The sequence below is a fragment of the Giraffa tippelskirchi genome, chromosome 4 (assembly GCF_054371585.1).
Source record: "Giraffa tippelskirchi isolate mGirTip1 chromosome 4, T2T-mGirTip1v1.2.pri, whole genome shotgun sequence".
Lineage (NCBI taxonomy): Eukaryota > Metazoa > Chordata > Mammalia > Artiodactyla > Giraffidae > Giraffa > Giraffa tippelskirchi.
In genome coordinates, this window is record NC_137278.1 from 184,254,784 (window position 1) to 184,278,131 (window position 23,348).

A 23,348-nucleotide genomic window follows, 5' to 3' on the forward strand; every position below is an offset into this window, starting at 1 on the left:
GTTGAGCTTTAAACCAACTTTTTCACTCTCCTCTCTCACTTTCATCAAGAGGCTTTTTAGTTCCTCTTCACTTTCTGCCATAAGGGTGGTGTCATCTGCATATCTGAGGTTATTGATATTTGTTCCAGCAATCTTGATTCCATCTTGGGTGTCATCCAGCACAGTGTTTCTCATGATGTACTCTGCATATAAGTTAAATAAGCAGGGTGACAATATACAGCCTTGACGTACTCCTTTTCCTATTTGGAACCAGTCTGTTGTTCCATGTCCAGTTCTAACTGTTGCTTCCTGACCTGCATACAGGTTTCTCAAGAGGCAGGTCAGGTGGTCTGGTATTCCCATCTCTTGAAGAATTTTCCACAGTTTATTGTGATCCACACAGTCAAAGTCTTTGGCATAGTCAATAAAGCAGAAGTAGATGTTTTTCTGGAACTCTCTTGCTTTTTCGATGATCCAACGGATGTTGGCAATTTGATCTCTGGTTCCTCTGCCTTTTCTAAAACCAGCTTGAACATCTGGAATTTCACAGTTCATGTATTGCTGAAGCCTGGCTTGGAGAATTTAGAGCATTACTTTACTAGTGTGTGAGATGAGTGCAATTGTACGTCATGATAAATGCTTGGATGGATGAAGCACAAGCTGGAATCAAGATTGCCAGGAGAAATAACAGTAACCTCAGATATGCAGATGACACCACCCTTATGGCAGAAAGCAAAGAAGAACTAAAGAGCCTCTTGACGAAAGTGAAAGAGGAGAGTGAAAAAGTTGGTTTAAAACTCAACATTCAGAAAAATAAGATCATGGCATCTGGTCCCATCACTTCATGGCAAATAGATGGGGAAAGAGTGGAAACAGAGACAGAGTTTATTTTCTTGGGCTCCAAAATCACTGCAGATGGTGATTGCAGCCGTGAAATTAAAAGACGCTTGCTCCTTGGAAGAAAAGATATGACCAACCTAGACAGCTTATTAAAAAGCAGAGACATTACTTTGCCAACAAAGGTCCAACTAATCAAGGCTATGGTTTTTCCAGTAGTCATATATGGATGTGAGAGTTGGACTATAAAGAAAGCTGAGTGCTGAAGAATTGATGCTTTTGAACTGTGGTGTTGGAGAAGACTTTTGAGAGTACCTTGGACTGCAAGGAGATCCAACCAGTCCATCCTAAAGGAAATCAGTCATGAATATTCATTGGAAGTACTGATGCTGAAACTGAAAATCTAATACTTCTGCCAAGTGATGGGAAGGACTGACTCATTTGAAAAGACCCTGATGTTGGGAAAGATTGAAGGTGGGAGGAGGATAGGATGGCCGGATGGCATCCTTGACTCAATGGACACAAGTTTGAGTAAACTCTGGGAACTGGTGATGAACAGGGAGAGCTGGCATGCTGCAGTCCATGGGTTCACAAAGAGTTGGACACGACTAAGCGACTGAACTGAACGGAACTGAAGGGGTCCTTCTGAAGTAGGGTCACTTGTTCACTAGCTCAATCCTGTCTGACTCTTTGTGACCCCATAGACTGCAGCACGCCAGGCTTCCCTGTCCTTCACCAACCCCCAGAACTTGCTCAAACTCATGTTCACTGAGTTGGTGATGCCATCCATCCATTTCATCCTCTGTTGTCCCCTTCTCCTCCCGTCTTCAATCTTTCCCAGTATCAGGGTCTTTTCCAATGAGTCAGCTCTTTGCATCAGGTGGCCAAAGTATTGGAGTTTCAGCTTCAGCATCAGTCCTTCCAATGAACATTTAGGGTTGATTTCCTTTAGGATTGACTGGATTGATCTCCTTCCTGTCCAAGGGACTCTCAACAGTCTTCTCCAACACCACAGATCAAAAACAAGAATTCTTCGATGCTCAGCCTTCTTTATGGTCCAACTTTCACATTCATACACAACTACTGGTAAAACCATAGCTTTGAGTATACGGACCTTTGTCGGCAAAATAATGTCTGCTTTATAATACACTTAAGTGCCCCTTTAAAAGTCTAAGGTTTAATATGGAATGCTCAGGTTCAGTTCTTCCACCTTGCTGGGTTCCCAAATGAGCCTCTGCATTTCGGAGCTCATCTAAATTTGCCCAGTGCAATCTCTATTTAAGTATTTTCTCACATTGTCCTGTTTCTGACCCTTATGAAAGATAAATTCTAATCCTCAGGTCATGAATGACTTGCAAGATACAAAAGGATAATAAATATTTCTAAAGAGTCCAGAGGACCAGATTAATTTCTGGAAAACCAGATTGCCTTTCATTGTTTCTTTCAGTAATTCAATGCCAATAAAATGGTATTTTGTGGAGGAAGTGTCTTCGTATGCTCACCAGTAGAGATTTAAGCAAAAGTGTTCATCGCTCAGTCATGTCCGACACTTAGTGACCCCGTGGACTGTAGCCTGCCAGGTTCCTCTGTCCATGGAATCCTCCAGGCAAGAATACTGGAGTGGGTTGCCATGCCTTTCTCCAGGGGATCTTCCCAACCCAGCGATTGAACCCAGGTCTCCTGCATTGCAGGCAGATCGTTTAACAGCTGAGCTACCCAGGAAGAATAGATTCAAAAGTTACCAGTATAAACTAGGTGATCAAAGGAGAAAGAAAGCACTAAATTTTCTCTTATAGATGGAAGAAACAACAGAAGTCCCTCCTTAAGTTGTGCTGTTTAAAATTAAGCTTATATTCCAAGGTCGCCTCTTGAAATATTAGTGGAATGTGAGTACTAGTTCTCTAACCCTCAGAGAAACACTACCATTTCAGGACTTCTGCTTCTGGCTATAATGCAATAATTTGTACTAAATCCATCTATTTGTTCTTTGAGAACAAATAGAAAAGCTGAGTTAAAAATAAAAAAGCTATCACGGCAAGGCAACCAACTTGGTGAGATAGGTTTCCAAATAGAAGAGACCCTCAGAAGGGTGAGCCAAAATCCTGCAAAATGTTCTTCCATCCAGAGCATTATTTATTGACCACTGGCATGGAACAAGAGGCTAAGAATCCAGGCAGACAGATGCAGCTATTAGGAAGGCAAGCCAACAGAGCTTTTAGTAACGTCATAAGGTTGATGACACAAATACTGGAGTTTGGGGCTGCCATGGCAGCCAGGACTTGAATGTTTAACAGCCCAGTTGGAAGAGGGCAGCTTTCCCTTTGAGCCATTTTGTGAATTCCTGAGCTGCGATAAAGGCAGGAGATTAAGAAGCTAAGCAGGGAGCTACTGAAAAATCTCAGCAAGGCTTTCTACAATGCTGAGAGATGAAAACTTGGAATGAGAATATTCCAAGGAGTTGCTGTTGTTGTTTAGTCACTAAGTCGTGTCTGCTATTCTGCAACCCCATGGCTATAGCCCACAAGGCACCTCTACCCATGGGATTTCTCAGGCAAGAATACTGGAGTGGGCTACCACTACCTTCTCCAGAGGATCTTCCCAACCCAGGGATAGAACCTGTGCCTCCTGCATTGGCAGGTGTAGTTTCTACCACTAAGCCAACAAGGAAGCCTCCAGGAAGGAAAGGTCAGAGGAAATACCCAAGACTCTCAATTGGGATTTAAGGATGAGGCCAATTTGGAGATAGAATCTGACAAACTATTTCAATTTTGAGTTATCACAGATTCTGATTAACTAAGGTCATCTTCTCTGAAATTATTCTCTAGATACATTCCTACCTGAAACTTCACTGATACTTAAACTCCTTGCCAAAGCTCCTGGGTTCCATCTGGCCTCTGTCTACAGACCTGCTTTCATCTCCCTCTCTGCATTCACTGTTCTCCCTTTCTGCTTGTTAGCTTTGCCAGTCATCATTTAGAATCTTAAGTTGTTGAAGCTTTCCATCCACACGTTGGGTCTTATATCTCTTTAATTCTTTGAAAGTTTTCCCTCACTTTCTTATCATAGCCTTTAGCACACTACATATATACTAATAGCTTATACTCTATATCTGTTTATACGCTCCACTTGAATGTAAGTGAGAATTCTGTGAAAGGAGAAGTAGGGTCTGGCTTCATCACTGCTGTATTCCTCAAACTATTTCAGTGGCAGATAGTATCTCTGGATAGTGAACACTCCATACATATTTATTAAGTGACGTTTGAGGGAAAGAAAAAACTGATACTTAGAAGCACAGAGGGTACATTGACACCAACCTGAAAAACCCCATGCAGATCCTTCCTAGTCAGGAGAAATCACATTAAGTTTCATTCTGTACCTGGTTTAAAAGAGAAGGAAAACCTCCCACCCATGTTACTCCTGGGTTTTTTGGTTGCTGATTTTTGAGGTTTTTCAAAGGGCTGTCAAAGGTCCTGAATTGTATTTTCTCTGAATTTACATACCTCTTCCTTTCGTATTTTTATATTGGGGGGGTATGTGCAGTTAAGTGACATGGAGCAAGAATTTCTTTGAAAAATTATAATATGTATAGTAAATGAAGCATTTCCTAGAACTTATAAATATCATACTTCTGGAAAATATTTCTTAACAGACACTAAAAATAAAATTGAAATTTCGTAAGTATTTCATTAGCTTTTATATTAATAAGATAAAGCTTGCCTACTCAATAGTTACACTGATTTAATATTCATCCAGTAAGTTCAAGATGGGATATTTGGTGCAGCTACCTTAAAAGAATCTGCATCATCCTATAAAGTGGAAATTTCAGTAACTAATTGGTTAGTGAGGTTTTTGTTTTTAGAAGAGTCAAACCAAACACATCTGAGTGTTGCAACACTTAAAGCTTAGTTCATGCCATGATGGCACACTCAGTGAGTGTTAGCTCTTTCCTCAGTAAGTTCTTTACCTGGTCGATTTTGCTTTTTAGCCTTTACATGGTTAGAGGCAGAAACAGCGTAGGATGAAGTGAAGGATCTGCTTTTGGTGAGAGTCATCATCACTGGGTTTTTCCAAGAATCTGGATTAATAGCACTGTAAAGACAAGGTATAAAGAAAAATGAAGAAACTATCCTTTGATTATTGGGGCAGACCTTACCAGAACCAAACCATCATTTTCATAATAGACATTCCAATCTGAGTCATGGCCCAGGTTCAGTGACAGAACCACTTGACTTCCAAGTGACAAACTAGGTTATCTGAATTCAATCTGTGCTACAGGGTCACAGGACACGCCCTTCAAGGATACCAGGTTAACCAAGACAAAAAGAGAGCTTTACTGTTCATTCAATTACTCGGTATCCAACACATTCTCATTCTATTTCCATAATCATGTTCCTCAAAGATTTTCTAAAAACATGGCAAGCTAATTTTAAGATACAGGTAAACTTACATTAGGTATGAATGACATGATGCTTTCTTATATACTCTTTTAAATTTATTATTCTTGGTATAACTAAATTAAGAAATTCAAGTACTTATCATTCAAAGACAATATTCTTGCAGTATCTTGAAGGAAAAGGTTAATAACAGGTCTTTAACCAACCATTTCTTTTACTGGTGATACCCTGCAAAGAATGGAATGATGAGACAAATTCCCTTGCAGATACTAATGATACTAATGGACTTGCTACTAAAGGTAGCACTGATGCTATTTACTAGGAGAAAGGTAATGGCAGTGAGTCTTCACTTGAGGGAATGCTTTCAGCAAGATATCCTTGTTCTGTCTAGGTATTATTGTAAATAAACCTGGAATCAATTTAAATAAATTTAAATAAATCATAAATCAATCTGGAAGGCTGGGATGGGGAACACTACAAAAAATCCATGTAACTAATGGGATATAAAATTTAGAGCTGTTTCAAACCAAAATTTATCTGCAGGCACTGCTCAAAACCTTACATTCTGAATCTGAAATAGAATCTATTGTAATTTGAGAGAAAAAAATATTTGGGAAGCCATATAGACTCTCTTGGTTTGCACCAAAGGAAAAGTGTGCAGTCTATAGCCATACCACCCTGTACACGTCGGATCTTGTCTGATCTCAGAAGCTAAGCAGGGTAGGGCCTGGTTAGTACTTGGATGGGAGGAAAAGTGTCTGCTTTATGTTTTGGTTTGTGTTTTGCTAACATCGGTGTGTTTTCAAGCATTCGTAAATTTGGTAATGCATAAAATCTATAACTTGCATGAATGTAATTGGACAATTTGATCCTTGGCCAATCTTAGATTGGCAGTGTAAGCAGGATGTACCTGGTTTCTCTGTGTAGCTTATTGTAAATAAAGTTGAAATGGATGGAATTATGGGGTCATTAATGAGTAGAGATTGTCATGTAAGCTGTATAGTTAATGAAGTATAATTTGGAGGTGTTCTATAATCAAAATAGTCACAATAAAGTTATGGTTTTTCCAGTAGTCATGTATGGATGTGAGAGTTGGACCATAAAGAAAGCTGGGCACTGAAGAGTTGATGCTTTTGAACTGTGGTGCTGGAGAAGACTCTGAGAGTCCTTTGGACTGCAAGGAGGTCAAACCAGTCCATCTTAAAGGAAATCAGTTCCGAATATTCAATGGAAGGGCTGATGCTGAAGCTGAAGCTCCAATACTTTGGCCACCTGATGCAAAGAACTGACTCACTGGAAAAGACCCTGATGCTGGGAAAGATTGAAGGCAGAAGGAGAAGCGGACGACAGAGGATGAGATGGTTGGATGGCATCACCTACTCAATGGACATGAGTTTGAGCATGCTCTGGGCATTGGTCATGGACAGGGAAGCCTGGTGTGTTGCAGTCCATGGGGTCACAACGAGTCAGACACGACTGAGCTACTGAACTGAACTATAACCAAAATGGCATCCTTTGTGCAAGCATCATGATGTGTAACACATGCAGAATATGTTACAATTCTGCATATTAAGTCCAAACCAGAACATGTGCTAAGGTGAAATAACAGGACTTTTAGGGTGTGCTGTATTACCAGCTTGAGATCTCTCAAAGGGGAAAATGCTGAGCACTTGCTTGGCTACTGCCTCTGTTCTTTGATTATGAGTAAATTTACTGATGGGAAAGATCTGTTACCTGTGTTCAGTCTTATGTGACATTCTGCTACTAATTACCTCATTTCATATCTTTATTCCTTTTCAGAGAGATTTTTCTTCAACTGTTGACCCAAATATTTTAAAATTTCATCTTTTCTATTTACTTTAAATAGCATTTGAAAAGTGGAATGAGTTCCAGCAATTTATCAAATACAATTAAGGATAGCCTACAAGATAATATTTGTTTCATATCCTTCTTGGAAACCTCATTCTAGGCAATTCACAAATGTCTGGAATTTTGAAACAATAATATCAAATAAAACTTTGAATCTGAGATAGACAACTATATCAACTATTTCCTGATACCACTATTCCCTGTCAACTACTTTTGCTGGATTGATTTTGTATGAGACTTACTGTGAAGACATTTTATGTAATGTTTATGTGGCCTACATGTCTTCTCAGAACACTGTATAATAAACAGATTGTGACTTTTCTATGTAGGCTTTTAAAAAGACCTTAACATTAACTGAATTTCTTTTTTAATACTTTAAAGAGTTATATTATTAAAACTGTGTTAGTCACTCAGTCGTGTCTGAGTCTGTGAGCCCATAGGTTGTAGCCTGCCAGGCTCCTTTGTCCATGGAATTCTCTAGGCAAGAATACTGGAGTGGGTAGCCATTCCCTTCTGCAGGAGATCTTCCTGATCCAGGGACTGAACCCGGTTCTCCTGCATTGCAGGCAGATTCTTTACCATCTGAGCCACCAGGGAAGCCCTCTATATTATTAAAGCTAGCTCAAAACTGTCTACTTCTATTTTATATTTCTTTAATAAAAACATTTAAGATAGGTTCACTTTGAGAAATTTCATGAAGTGCAATAATGGAGCATCTTTAATGTGTGGGAAGTTAATGAACTTCAAGATAAATAAAATCCTAGCCATATATCCTTTCCTAATATGCTAAATATCAATTCCTTAAGATATATTGTCAATAAAAATAACAAATCAATATATATGTGTGTATATATGTATATATGTCCATATACACACATACATACACACTTTATAATTTACAGGTACTTTCAAATGTATTCCTTTGTGTGAGTCTTCAATAGTTTTCAGCTGTCTATTGAGCTTTGCCTTTGTGATTCCTATTTAGATCTTATTAATATGTAATTTGAATTTCAGTGAGAAAAATAGCTTAGGGGAACCTCTACTTGGTCTTGTCATACTAACACAGCATGCAAAAACTATCTATGTGTCTGCTGTGGAAGATCTCAACCCTCCTCTACAAAAGTGGATTTTATCACCTTAGTTCTACTCATAAAAACTTCATCCTAGGTCCTGAAAGTCTTACCAGGTCCTAACAGTTTCTTTTACCGAGTTTACAGCCTGCTGTCATTTCCATGGCCAATGTGGAAGGATTAGAGTATGATTCATTTCAGACTTTAAATTTCTCTCAAGGTTACTCTTTTATTTTTTTAAATAAAGCACCTATTGGTATTCTTCCACTTAATTTTACTCCACTTGTGTCATCATTCCCCCTTTCCTGAAGAATTCCTTCTGGTGGGTACCAAGGCTCTGGCTACACATCTCTGAGTGGTGGGGTCAAGATCCTTCTGACTCTCAGTCCAGTGTCTTTTGACTCAGCTGGATTTAAAACCACCCAGGAGTAAATCATCCAGCTATGAACCTAAAGGAACATAAGTTGAGGACTGTTTCTACTTTTCACTTCCTACTCTTGTTCTTCTGTTGATCACTGCAGTCCTCAGAGAGCCTCGGCAAAAAGACAGACATGGAAAGGAAGAAATAAAAGGACTGACAGGGAAGAAGCTTCAAAGATTAAAACTCAAGTCAGTTTTGAAATCAGTCGGCAGTTTTAACAACAGATCTTCCAACTGAAGAAGGTTTTAACTTTGGTTTATTAGTAGGGCTGGAGATGTTCTGAGGCCATCTTTTCACTATTTTCGCCCACAACAAAGGATGAGTCAACCCAAACTGGCTGTGTTTAATGGTGGTACCATTGCTACTCACTGACATATGGTTTTCCCTTAAAGGGCTAAATTTCTGTTCAGAATGAATTTTATTACTATCTTTTTTATAATGGTGAAAAAGTTGTATCACTCTCAGATGTTATATCAGGACTTTTAATAGGATAGTGAAATTAAGGAAGAGTAAGTTAGTGGAAAAAAGCATACCTAGGCAGGACATTTATGAGTAATTTTAGGACAAAGGGAATGAGTGGGATTATATGCCATTCCTTTTCTATTTTGAAAATAGTTGAGAAGGAGCATTTATTTCATAAAACAGAATGACAAAAGCCTTAGGAGTTAAGCTCATAAAAGTTTTTGAAAGCCTCTTCCTCATGTTGATTTCAATTTCAGCCTCTAATCTCATTTAACTAAGAGAAGAGCGGAGTAGGAGAAATGAAATTTGATGAGAAGTAACAAATAATAACAAAAAGAAAGGAGACATTTAAGAATGCTTGAATGGATTTTTGGTAGAATCATTCTATGGTTAGTAAATAAAGGAGCATTAACTATACTATGACAGGAATCTTGGCAAGGTGCGCTGGTAAAATAGACAACCTCTCTAAAGATATATATCAAAATTCATGTTTTTAAGCAACAAATATATAACTATAATTTCCTACCACTTATCAGGATTTGCTGCTGTAAAAGTCAACAACAGTCAATATTTTCATGGGAAAACACTATTAGTGACCTGTAATTTTGTACTTCAGGAAATGCTCATGAAACAGATTAACATCCTCCTATGGTGATGTTTCGAAGTTTCACAAACATCCAGGTGATAAGACAGAGTGGAATTATGTGAATTCATATGAAAGAAAGAATCATTCATGCTTGCTTCTGATCCTATAGGTTTATTAGACCATCAATAATATTTAACATGAAAGAAACCAATTATGTTTTTAAGCAAGAAAGCAAGAAAAGTTAGCAGTCATTAAAAATTCTTAGGACTTGAAAGGTTTCCATTTCTCTGCCAGTTTCAGAATGGGGCTTTATATTCAAAGCCAAGGTCAAAAGAAAATCACTTCTAATACTGTCATCATGGAGTTCAATAAAGATGTGGTAATTTTTCAGTCATTATGTCATTAATAAAACTGATGTAAATGTTTCAAAAACCTGAAATCGTATATGGTAAATGTTCTCATAATTATTATTCACATAAAGTATGCTATTTCTATGCCAAATAGAAAAGGACAAACGTAGTTGCTTTCTCTGAAAGAATTTCTCTCATGATGATGTTTTCTTCAAAACTCTTTCTAGATCTTAGTATTATCTTTTTCTTAGCTTTGGTAATTCTGATTTTTCAACCACTTTGTAAAATTAGAATTAATATTCTAAGTAAATTGTATTCTATTTATTTTTGTTGAGGTACAATCAAAATATAACATTATATTTGTTTCAGGCACATAACATAATGATTTGATATTTGTATAGACTGTGAAATGATCACCACAATGTGCTGTGCTTAGTTGCTCAGTTGCATCTGACTCTGTGACCCCATAGACTGTAGCCCACCAGGCTCCTCTGTTCATGGGGATTCTCCAGGCAAGAATGCTGGAGTGGGTTGCCATTTCCTCCTCCAGGGATCTTCCCAACCCAGGGATTGAACCCAGGTCTCCTGCATTGCAGGCGGATTCTTCACCATTTGAGCCACCAGGGAAGCCCAAGAATAATGGAGTGGGTAGCCTATCCCTTTTTCAGGGTAACTTCCCAACTCAGGAATTGAACTGGGGTCTCTGTGTTGCAGGTGAATTCTTTACCAGCTGAGCTATCTGGGAAGCCCAGTAAGTCTAGTTAATGTCCATCTGGTGGCTTAGACGGTAAAGAATCCACCTGCAATGCGGGAGACCTGGGTTCCATCCCTGGGTGCCCAGTAAGTCTAGTTAATGTCCATCTGGTGGCTTAGACGGTAAAGAATCCACCTGCAATGTGGGAGACCTGGGTTCCATCCCTCGGTTAGGAAGATCCCCTGGAGAAGGGAATGGTTATCTGCTCCAGTATTCTGGCCTGCAGAATGCCATGGACAGTCCATGGGGTCTCAACACACATATTTGTACATTTTTTTTTTTCTTCTGATGAAGACTTTTAACATCTATTCTCTTAGCAACTTTCAAATATACAATACAGTATCATTGACTATAGTCACCATGCTGTACATTCCCACAACTTACTTATTTTATAACTGCAAGTTTTGATCCCCTTCACTCATTTCGGCTACCCTTGACCTCCGCCTCTGACAACCACCAATCTGTTCACTGTCTGAATAAAGTTTAAGTTAAAAACTCTTTGAACATATTTAGTAACTCTTAGAATAATCTACTTTTGATCTGATTTTCTGCCCTTCAAATAATGCCAGGAGAGCTGGTCTGGTGAACCGGGGGAAATCTAACAATCATTTGCAAATGTTAGGTTGGATATCTTTGATGTAAAAATCCAACACAGATCTCAGTCCAGGTAAAATCTAGTCTGTCTTTATTCTGGGTTCAACTGTACCCATCCAAATTTACAGTAGCAGACATCACTTCAAGTCTCTGTCCCCATTTATACTTAAGGCCATACAACACCATTTAAGCATAATTACCTGTTATCAATCCCTATACTGCTCTGGATTTAAACCAAACCCCTTTTTCATTTTCAAAGCTGGCCTCAAACCAACTATAATCTGTTGGGCCTCCCTTCCTCTGTAATTTTTTTTGCCATATATTATAAATCTTTATTAATGATCATTTTTCATAATTAGGTAAATAATCACTTTGGATGCTACTATATTTTACTTTATATATATATATATACTTTATATACTTTATATAATTATATACTTATATATATATATATATATTTTTTTTTTTTTAACTTTTCATTTTGTACTGGGGTATAGCCAGTTAACAATGTTGTGATAGTTTAGGTGCACAGCAAAGGAAGTCAGCCATGCATATACTCGTATCCATTTTTCCCCACGTTCCCTTTCCATCCAGGCTGCCACATAACACTGAGCAGAGTTTCCTGTGCATGCAGTAGGACTTTGTGAGTTATCTGTCTTAAATACAGCAGTGTGTACCTGTCCATCTGAAACTCCCTAACTGTCCCTTCCTTCCATCCTTCCCTCCCCCCGAGAAACCATAAGTTTATTTTCTAACTCTATGACTCTATTTCTGTTTTGCAATCCCCTGTAATTTATAATTAATTTTTGATAAGGAACTTCTCCTAGAAACATGAGCCCAACAGGAACATTGTCTAACCTGGATGAAGGTGCTTCATGCAGCTTGATGCTGGCACTACGGTCCCTCCGGACAGGGGCAGGCTCCAAAGTGGGCAGACCTGTGGCAGAAGTGGTGGTGGTCCAAGTTGATGAAACTCGTCTCAGCAAACCAGGGGGCAAACTCCTCCTCAGGCGCTGGGGAGAAGGAACATTGAGTTTATTACCAAGCATATTTCCTGTCACTAACTTCTATCTAATATAATGAAAGAAAATGAGTTTTTAATTAGCAATGAATATATTAAACCATATTGGTTGAATATCATATCTCTAAAATTTGGGCACTCAGAAATTCAACAAGGAACTCTGGCCAAAATATTACAAAAATAACATTTGGGGACCTTCATTTCAATGATTATATAAAAATGGGATTATGGGAAATGAGAGTCATTTACTTTTGGGCTTATTGTCATATTCGTCCAACAGGGCTTACATACCTATATATATTAATATATAACTTATTATGAGCTGCATTTCTACTAACTAGCACAACTGTTGCCATACCAAAGTGTTTACTGATTTAATTGATTTAATCCTTGATTTAGAAATGATGGGACCTAAGGGCAAGAGTGTAACTCACAAGATGTACCATCTCTCTTGTGGTTAATAGGACTTAAGACAGACAGGCATTTGGGTAATGTCATAAGGACGAACATCTTTTTTTTTTTTGAAAGGAAATTATAATTTCTGCATACAACCAATAAACCTGATACAGAAGAGGTGACAGGACAGACCAGGAGTGGGTGTGAAGAGACTGGGAAAGGTGCAGCAAGAAAGTGAAGGAGCGCAAAGAGGAAGTGGGTGTGGTTCATCATGCAAACCATCACTCTCTCCAGCCCCTCCCAGGGAGGAGAATGCTCCCAAGTCTCCCCAGCCTGCCCTCCACTCTTTTTCTCTGGTCTCAAAGGCAAAGCAGTCTGCTGACTAGGCCCCCTCCTTGACCAACTCAAGTTTAGTCCATAACCAGGTCTTTGGGAGGGAGGGGAGAAGTCCCCCAAGAACCCAAGTCCCCAGAACTAGGGGTTCCCCTCCATGTCTGGTGCACTGTGAGGATGAACGCCCCTTAACAGAAGACTCTGCTAGTCGACCTGTGATTCCCCTCTTTGTCATTTCTTCTCCTACCATTGCCTAAGTGGGATTCGTGACACCCTCAGCACTCAGGCATGATTCTGAGTTCACCAGGATGAACAATGACCCTCCAAAGAGAGTCTTAATCTCAAAAATGAAAGGGAAGGTAATCTAATACAACTACAGCAATAGTGATGAGGTAGGAGCTCATTATTTTATTTGTGGCCGGTGACTCCTAGAAGAACAACTGTGCAAGCTGCTGCTGCTAAGTCGCTTCAGTCGTGTTCGACTCTGTGCGACCCCATAGACGGCAGCCCACCAGGCTCCCCCATCCCTGGGATTCTCCAGGCAAGAATACTGGAGTGGGTTGCCATTTCCTTCTCCAATGCATGAAAGTGAAAAGTGAAAGTGAAGTCGCTCAGTCGTGTCCGACTCCTAGCAGAGTTTAACAAAGACTCTGCTCTTCCTGAAGACAGTAAAAGCTTTGAGAATTAAGTATATGGCACCTTGGGATTCAAGAAGAACTCTGATATTAAATAATTTCCAAAATCTCTTAAAGATATATACCTTAGGAGGGAATTCAACAGGAAGAGAAAATGTCAAGCAATGTAAGTATCAGGATTCTTGTCTGTAAATCTGTCACTGACTCCGTGTCTATTTTGAGACCCGAGTGAATCAGTTTCTCTTTCTCCATCCGTTTATTGTCCTATCGTGCTTAGCCCTATCTTTCTCAGAGAAGTAGATGTTCAAAGGAAACTTAAAAACACCTAATTGACAAAGTTATCTGAAGGACACAGTTCTGAGTCCAGAGACCCACAGTGGCAAGAACACAGATGTTACTGACTGACCATCAGCTCCAGGGCACAGCTGCTTATTTACCAAATAAAGAACTGTGCTGGATATACCTGAGACCACTGAAATTCTGATTCTTTTCCTTTTTCTTTTGGTCCTTAACCTGACTTGTTTTCAACTAACACTGAGGTCTGAACTGGAGGCAGAACCCTGCTCCCTACAGCTCACTTAAAACTCTCATATCTTATATGTAAAAAGAAGAAAATACACAAATCTCTAAGGCCAACTTCTACTTTAAATAATCTAAAATCAGATAAATTCTTCTAAGTGAAAAACTTGTTGGGTTTGGAAAGACATGAGGGTACCATGAAGGCTACCATACTACAAAATCAAAGAGGAAAGGAATCTCGCATTTTAGAAGACAGTGAATTTTTAACAGAATCCACAAAAGTGGGAGCAGGGGATTTTGCCTGCTTTTATTTCCCACTGCTATTATTTTTATCCCACAGACTAAGGCCTGATATATAGAGAAGAAAAAACCTGAACACATGAATAAAAAAAGTTAATGGGAAAAGGTAAATTTTTTTGTTTACAGAAAGCTATCACGTATAAGGATGGAAGTCTTCACGGTTACTTTTCTATTACTTTGGTCACCATGATTGACAAACACTTCTTAGGGGAAAGAAAGTGAAAGTATTAGTCGCTAAGTTGTGTCTAGCTCTTCGCAACCCCATGTTCTTAGCCCACTAGGCTCCTCTGTCCATGGAATTTTCCAGGCAAGAATACTGGAGTGGGTTGCCATTCCCTTCTCCAGGGGAACCTCCTGACCCAGGGATTGAACCCAGGTCTCCCACACTGCAGGCAGATTCTTTACCATCAGGTAAGACTTCTTGTGGGGGGAGGGGCTCACTGATATGAATCTCTGGGTGGGTCTGAAGTGATAAGAAAAAGGTCTAGGAGGAACAGTTTCACCCTTTCAGGAGCATGTCATTAACACCTACCTTGGGAATAGCCAGCTTGTCTTTTTCAGAGCTTTCTTCAGAATCAGAGCAGGTGTAGTTTTCACTGAAGGACACGATGGGGTTCACCCTGGGCTTGTGAATGGCCTGGATGGTGAGTTGCGTGCTGAGGAGGTTGCTCACTGCCCTCAGTGATGTGCACACGTTGGGGGGCAGGGAAGGGTCTGCCAGGAGGTCAGTGATGAGGCCATGAGCCTCGCCCATCACGGCAATATCCACAGTGATGCTGGTTCCTGAAGACTGAGACATCAAACACAGGAGGTAGGGTGAGAAAGGCCTGAGGCTGGAGGCACAGGAAGGGAAACTGGGCTTTTTCTAAAAAGTAGACCAAAGTGACACTAGGGTAGTAGTAAAGTAACATTCAAATCACATTTTTTTTTCATTTTTTAAAAAAATTTATTTATTTTAATTGGAGGCTAATTACTCTACAATATTGTAGTGGTTTTTGCCATACATTGACATGAATCAGCCATGGGTTTACATGTGTTCCCCATCCTGAACCTCCCTCCCACCTCCCTCCCCATCCCATCCCTCAGGGTCATCCCAGTGCACCAGCCCTGAGCACTTGTCTCATGTATCGAATCTGGACTGGAGATATGTTTCACATATGATAATATACATGTTTCAATGCTATTCTCTCAGATCATCCCACCCTCACCTTCTCCCACAGAGTCCAAAAGACTGTTCTTTACATCTGTGTCTCTTTTTCTGTCTCGCATATAGGGTTATCGTTACCATCTTTCTAAATTCCATATATATGCGTTAGTATACTGTATTGGTGTTTTTCTTTCTGGCTTACTTCACTCTGTATAATGGGCTCCAGTTTCATCCACCTCATTAGAACTGATTCAAATGTATTCTTTTTAATGGCTGAGTAATATTCCATTGTGTATATGTTCCACAGCTTCCTTATCCATTCGTCTGTTGATGGACATCTAGGTTGCTTCCATGTCCTGGCTATTGTAAACAGTGCTGCGATGAACACTGGGGTACATGTGTTTCTTTCAATTCTGGTTTCCTCGGTGTGTATGCCCAGCAGTGGGATTGCTGGGTCATATGGCAGTTCTATTCCCAGTTTTTTAAGGAATCTCCACACTGTTCTCCATAGTGGCTGTACTAGTTTGCATTCCCACCAACAGTGTAAGAGGGTTCCCTTTTCTCTACACCCTCTCCAGCATTTATTGCTTGTAGACTTTTGGATAGCAGCCATTCTGACTGGCGTGAAATGGTACCTCATTGTGGTATTGATTTGCATTTCTCTGATAATGAGTCAAATAACATTTCTGTTTCAAATTTTGCCCAAATTTGCATCTTTTTGCTATTTTTGTGTTCATAGCACATTTTTTTACTGAAAGACCCGGTACCCGGTAGACTTTGAAGAGACAAAAAGACAAACATAATTTTTTTTAAATAAAAAGCTTCAGGAAACAAAAAAAATATTCATATCAATCACTCCTTATGAAGATCTCAACATTTTAATGTACTTCATATAGTAAGTGTCCATCAATAGATGGACTGAAAAAGATGTGATATGATATATATATACACATATACACACACACATATATATTATATATATATATATATATATATATATATATATAGTATATATGGTTGGCCAAACAGTTTGGGTTTTTCATATAATCTTACGAATTTTATATAGACACACACACATACATGTGCATATATAAATATATGCCAGGCTCCTCAGCCTATGAAAATCTCCAGGCAAGAATACCTGGGTGGGTAGCCATTCCCTTCTCCAGGGGATCTTCTCCATGACCCAGAGGTTGAAACCTGGTTTCCCATATTGCAGGAAGATTTTTTACTGTCTGAGCCACCAGGGAAGCCCAGACACACACACACACATATATATATTTATAATATACTACGTGTATTCAGTTCAGTTCAGTCGCTCAGGCGTGTCTGACTCTTTGCGACCCCATGAACTGTAGCACGCCAGGCTCCCCTGTCCATCATCAACTCCCGGAGTCCACCCAAACCCACGTCCATCAAGTCGATGATGCCATCTAACCATCTCATCCTCTGACGTCCCCTTCTCCTCCTGCCCTCAATCTTTCCCAGCATCAGGGTCTTTTCAAATGAGTCAGCTCTTCCCATCAGGTGGCCAAAGTATTGGAGTTTCAGCTTCAACATCAGTCCTTCCAATGAACACCCAGGACTGATCTATTTTATATTTATATCTATCTATCTATCTATCTGTATAGATAGATAGATAGATAGAGATATAATGGAATACTGCTGCTACTGCTAAGTCGCTTCAGTTGTGCCTGACCTTGTGTGACCCCATGAATGGCAGCCCGTCAGGCTCCGCCATCCCTGGGATTCTCCAGGCAAGAACACTGGAGTGGGCTGCCATTTCCTTCTCCAACGCATGAAAGTGAAAAGTGAAATGGAATACTGAAAGTGAAAGTGAAGTCGCTCAGTCGTGTCCGACTCTTTGCGACCCCATAGACTGTAGCCTACCAGGGTCCTCCGTCCATGGGATTTTCCAGGCAAGAGTACTGGAGTGGGTTGCCATTTCCTTCTCCAGAGGATCTTCCTGACCCAGGGATCGAACCCAGGTCTCCAGCATTGTAGGCAGACGCTTTACCGTCTGAGCCACCAGGGAAGCTGAAATGGAATACTACTCAGTCATAAAAAGTTTCATTCTGAAAAGTAACATCAATGTAGTATAAAACTTTAATTTTAGTAATATTCTCACATGATATTTGAGCCTGGTGTGTGGTAATTATTCAATTAATGTTAGAGAGAAACACAAAAAGCACCTCATTGTGCTGTTCAGATTCACAAACTGTCCCTCTTCTTGTTGTCAGGAAGAATAGAAATTTCTGTTCTGGAATTCTGTGGCACATCTGTCATATTCTGCCTAACTGCCTCTCAGATTCAGAGTTATTACTCTATACTCGGTAAAGGAATGAAGAGCATAAAACACAGAGGACAGGGATGTTCTTACAACCTGCTGGTCAGGCAGTAATGTAGACAGGAAGATGTGGGGGCAAGGGAGAGCATAGGCAGGGTCAAGGTTAAGAAAGTAGATGGAGCTGAAGGATGGCATACAGACGACTGTTTGTACTGGAATGGTGCCACAGTATGAGGCACAAGGAGGCCAGAATACTGGCGTGGGTCGCTGTGCCATTCTCCAGGGGATCTTCCTAACCCAGGGATTGAACCCAGGTATCCTGCATTGCAGGCAGATTCTTTACCAGCTGAGCCACCAGTGAAGCCCACGAGGAAGCCACATAACTTTAAACTGAGTAACAGTGACGGATGTGCAGGTTTTGGAACTAGGTTATTTGCTCCAAATTCTGACTCCTGACCCTACCACTTTCTATCGCATGATCTCTGGCATATTAGTGAGCTCTCTGCACTACGACTTCTCCATCTGTAAAATGGATATAGTATAGTACCAACCTCAGAAGTTTATTTTAATGATAAGAATTAAAGGGCAGGGACTTCCCTGGTGGTTCAGAGACTGAGAGTCCGCCTTCTAATGCAAAGGATGTGGGTTTGATCCCTGGTTGGGTAACTAGGATCCCACATGCTGCCGAGCAACTGAACCTAGGTATCGCAACTACTGAGACTGAGTGCTACCACTAGACAGAAGCCCGCAAACCACAAAGAAAGATTCTACTTGCTGCAATGAAGATTTCAGGTGCTGCAACTAAGACTCAATGCAGCCAAAAATAAAAAACTAAATTAAAAGAGGACTTAAAAGGTAGATTATATACAAGGTACTTTACTATTGTGCTGGTTATAAGTGTCCAATAATGATAATGATATAAATAATAGTAGTAATTCTGGAGTTTTTCAGTAAGAGGTTATTAGAAGTTAAGCTACATAGTTGGGAGAAAATAAAGTTTAATCATTCTGACAACAGACTTAAAAATGAACTCCAGAGACATGAAAAATTTAAATGTATAAAATTATCAGATTATTAAAAGGAAATATGGGGGACTACTTTATAATCTTGGGATTAGGAAGACTGCTAAAAATAATATAAATGGCATAAACTGTCAAGAAAACATCTAACAGATCTGACGAAACACATAAACTTCTCATAAGAAAATACGCTATAAGCAAAGGTAAAAAACAGTCCATGAAAGAATATCTGCTACCCAGAGAAGATAAAACATATGTGAATAAAAGCCCTTTAAAAAAATAAAACTCAATATAGAATTCCCTGCTGGTTTCACTGCTGAGGACCTAGGTTCAATCCCTGGTAGGGGAACTAAGATCCCACTAGGTGTACAGCGGGACTATATGTATATACATATATGTATATATTTATATATATAAATCAATAAAAGATAAACTTGGAGAAAGGGAATGAATATACAATTCAAACAGAATTTAATCATCAAATACAAAAAAAACTACTTGCCTCCTGAATGCTTAAGATACAAATTAATGCAATACAAGCAATGTTTACTTATTAAATAAAAAATAATAAAATATTACTAGTACCAAGTATCAGTAATGGGTTGAGGAAATGAGCCATAAGTAAAAACAATACAATATTTTTGGCAAGAAGTTTTTGCTGAACCTATCAATTTATAGTTTAAATGTACATATTCTATAATCTAGCAAGACAATGTAGACATCTAAAGAAAAACTACATTTACACAAAAAATATAAAGACAAGATCACAAAGGGCACTACAATGTTCTGATAACAATCAAAGAGTGTGGCCATAAATGCATATCAACAGAGATATTGTTAAAAAATGTTGCAATATAAACATAAAATATCATATACTTGTTTTAAAATATTTGGGTAGATCTGTAAATGTTTATTTGGAAAAATATTTATAAAATATTGTCCTGTGGGGAAAAATGTATGTCACAGAAAAAGTGGACATGCATTTTTTGGTAATCAGAAAAATATGATAATTATGAAAATACCCAGCATCTATGAAGGTATCTAGTCTTATAGCAATAGCAAGGATAAATTATTCTGTAAAGCTATCATATAGAAACTATGTCTTTTCATACTAGAATAATAAGAGTAGCAATAGTAATACTGATGGATAATAATGGTGACAGCTGATATTTATTCAGCGCAAGTCTACAAGGTAAGAACTATTATTTTTTTATTTTTATTAGTCAAAAATCACTTGCCAAATAACTGAGTCAAAAATAACTCAGAATCCGATAGCTGGAGCATGAAAACGTCAGGCTGCAAACACATACTCTATTTCTACAGCCCAAGAGCTGAGCTAGCAGGACGAAATAAATACCGAACGTTTTCATTGTACGTTACTAAAGATATCTGTAATAATTTAATGTTTTATTTAATCATTGTGCCATGTTTTTCTCTCTCTGTAGGTTTAAATATCTTCCATGAACTGACATGAAAAATTTAGTGTAACATTAATAGTTTTAGGATATATGATTATGTTGATTTCACATATTTACTTACATTGTTAACTTCAAAAATGTTTGTGAGAAATGACACTGAATTAGTTTAACATTCCCTTTCAGAAATGTATTCTCAAATGCATCTCTACTTATTATGCTTCTGAAAAACTCATCCGGTTTGATCTTCTTAAGCAGTAATATACATTTCTTCCCATGTCATTCTAATAAGCTTAATCTACTACTTTATCACTGTACTGTTACCCTAGAAAACCGAAAGTTTAAATCAAACTTTGTATTCAGGACATAAAATTTTAAGATGTTTTGACAATAAAATTAACAGTTTATATTCTAATGACTAATAATTTAACACATTTCCTCAAAATGGTCTCAATGCATAAAACTTACAAATCTGAAGAAAAATCAGAATATATTCACTGAAAATTACGAATACATTTTAAAACAAATTTATTGGTGAGAAAACAAGTCTATCTTACAATTCTCTAATTTTATGTCTTTTTATAAAACACTTTTTAAAAAGTGATGGATGAATTTCATATATATACTCAGAAAAAAACAAACAACTAAAATATTGAAAAGGAACTTTAAAATAAAAACAGAACTGAAAACTCATCCTTACAAGCAAATGTCAGTATTACATAAGAATTTAGAAAACAAGTACATTATGTAATTCAATGCTATAATACTGTTGCTTTCGTGATAGCAAAGGTCTTCAATTGAAAACAAAAGCAATATTCAGGCTAATAAAAAGCAAATTATCCAGAGTGGAATTGGCTAAGAAACCAGACACTTTTACTATTGAAAAAGTCTCCCTACTGTTATAAACACACGACTTTTCTTTTAGCTTTATGATTTTAAAATTATATAACAGTTAAAAGTTTATCACACATAAGAAGTTATCATCAGTTTTTGGCTCAAATAACAAGAGGCTTCAATAAAGCATGAAATCTAAACCCAACCATCATAATCGTTTGTCACAAACTCGCCAAGACTAACCACACATGAATTGCTGAAACACAGAAAGATACATGGGCTGCTATTTCAATAAACAGAAGGCAAACTATACAGACCTAGGCACATTCAGAGAGTCATTTTAAAGAAATTTCAGGGGAGAGGGGCTTTGGCTGATTGGTAGCGTTTTTTTCAAACAAAAACACAAAATATAAAACATCACGAGGTGACTCACACAGCGGCTATTTCCACACCTATTCAATTTTCAAAATAAAATAATTCAGTTTCTAAGTATACCAAATAATGCTCAGTAAAATTTTCATCTAACTGGTGAAATCTTAGATAGTGATAATATACACTAAAGGTTAAGTTGATATTAAAGCTACTTTAAAGGAAAGTCTTAAGCTAACAGCCTGAAATCATCTTTGAGTGCAATAAATAACCCTACTGAGCATAAAACCACAGTTGAGTCTTTTTATGCTGCACACGATCAAATGAATCTTTTCTTAAAAACAGTGACCAAGCAATAAAAAAAACATTTTACTTTGCATGCTATCCTTATAATGGAAACATTTATACTTAACATTTGAGAAAATGCAAGTATAATTTTCTGGGCCCTATTTAAATGACAACCAAATTTGGATTGCCACCTTTAAATAGAAAATCTGCATTTTCAGTCTGATAAACAGTGGAGTAAAGTGCAGTTTTATAAATCAAACCAAAAATAACCAGTTCTTTTGGGAAATCCAACACTTTTCAAAGCACCCGGTTCTTTCAACATCTTCCTTTACCCCTTCATCTCCTTCCAGTCTATTTCACCATCTCCAGAAAGTCTACCCAGTGTTGGTTGCTATGGTAACAATCTAGTTTGCTTCCAAGTTACTTTACTCATCATAAACCAAAGGCCCAGAAAAGCTGGAGTTAGAGATAAGTTAAGGAAACAACAACAAATACACTTAGAAATAACATTAAATGTAACTCCCAGGCTAGGCATGTATCATCCAATTCAATTATAGAAAATTTGTTTTTATGGTCACTACTTCTGTGGTAAAACTTTGAAATTACACTACTGGTATGACAAAGGGGAAAGATTTGAACATGTGTAGGGGTCAGAAAAAAACTTATACTCTAGGTAGGGCATCTAAATTTCTAAACCACCGTAAGCTGCAAATTATAAAAAATTTGACAAATAAATCTATTTGATCAAATGACTAACAGAATATAAAACAAAATTATGTATATTTAATTAACATGACAGATTATTTACTGAGGTCCTGTGTTTGGGTTTCTATCAAAATGTTATTCAGTAATGGAGAATTTCTTTTTGTTAAAGAATGTTAAATTTTATTATAATTACATTATTCAAAAATTAGTTTAATTTTAACCGGTAGTAAATGCTTATTAATGACTAAGTAATAAACACAGTATAAAGCAAAATTATAAAAGGCACCTGTGGAAAGTCACAGAAATGGAGAATTCTTCAAGGAAAAAATCATTCAGAAATCTTAAAAGATAACTATAGGAACAAGGTAAATAAAAACAAAGTAAACAAGCATTATTTCACTTCAAGAAAGTGAAGGTGCTCAACGGTAAAATCAGAAAGGGTTTGAGAAAATTGATGTCAACATCAATTAGTGATTCAAAATAATGAAAGAGATTATTTGATGTAGAAGGTAAAGACAATGCATCCAATTCTTAACAAAATTTTTTGGGGATGGCATCAGTATAGTCAAGCTATAGCTCTTCTCCCTATGTATTTTGAAGCAAATTTAAATGGATAACAATGCAATAGGCTAAATACATCCCTGCTCAAAGGCAGAAGATGTAATAATTCTCCAGTCTTTTGACACAGTGAATCATTTGATGTGTCACTTGCTTTGGGCATTAATTTATTCTAACTGGAGGAAAATAACTGGAAGTAGCACAAA

General features: G+C 38.0%; 1 protein-coding gene across 9 annotated transcripts in view; it reads right to left on the reverse strand.

Moving 5' to 3' along the window:
- Positions 1-23,348, reverse strand: part of PDE3A (phosphodiesterase 3A) — a 627,104-nt gene that overhangs the window by 84,775 nt on the left and 518,981 nt on the right. For all 9 annotated transcript variants that reach the window (XM_081592252.1, XM_081592259.1, XM_081592253.1 and 6 more), the window contains 3 exons: positions 15,053-15,310; positions 12,175-12,329; positions 4,781-4,905 (listed from right to left, as the gene is read on the reverse strand). In XM_081592252.1, the coding sequence (XP_081448378.1) occupies positions 4,781-4,905; positions 12,175-12,329; positions 15,053-15,310 (538 nt within the window). The remainder of the gene's footprint in view (positions 1-4,780; positions 4,906-12,174; positions 12,330-15,052; positions 15,311-23,348) is intronic.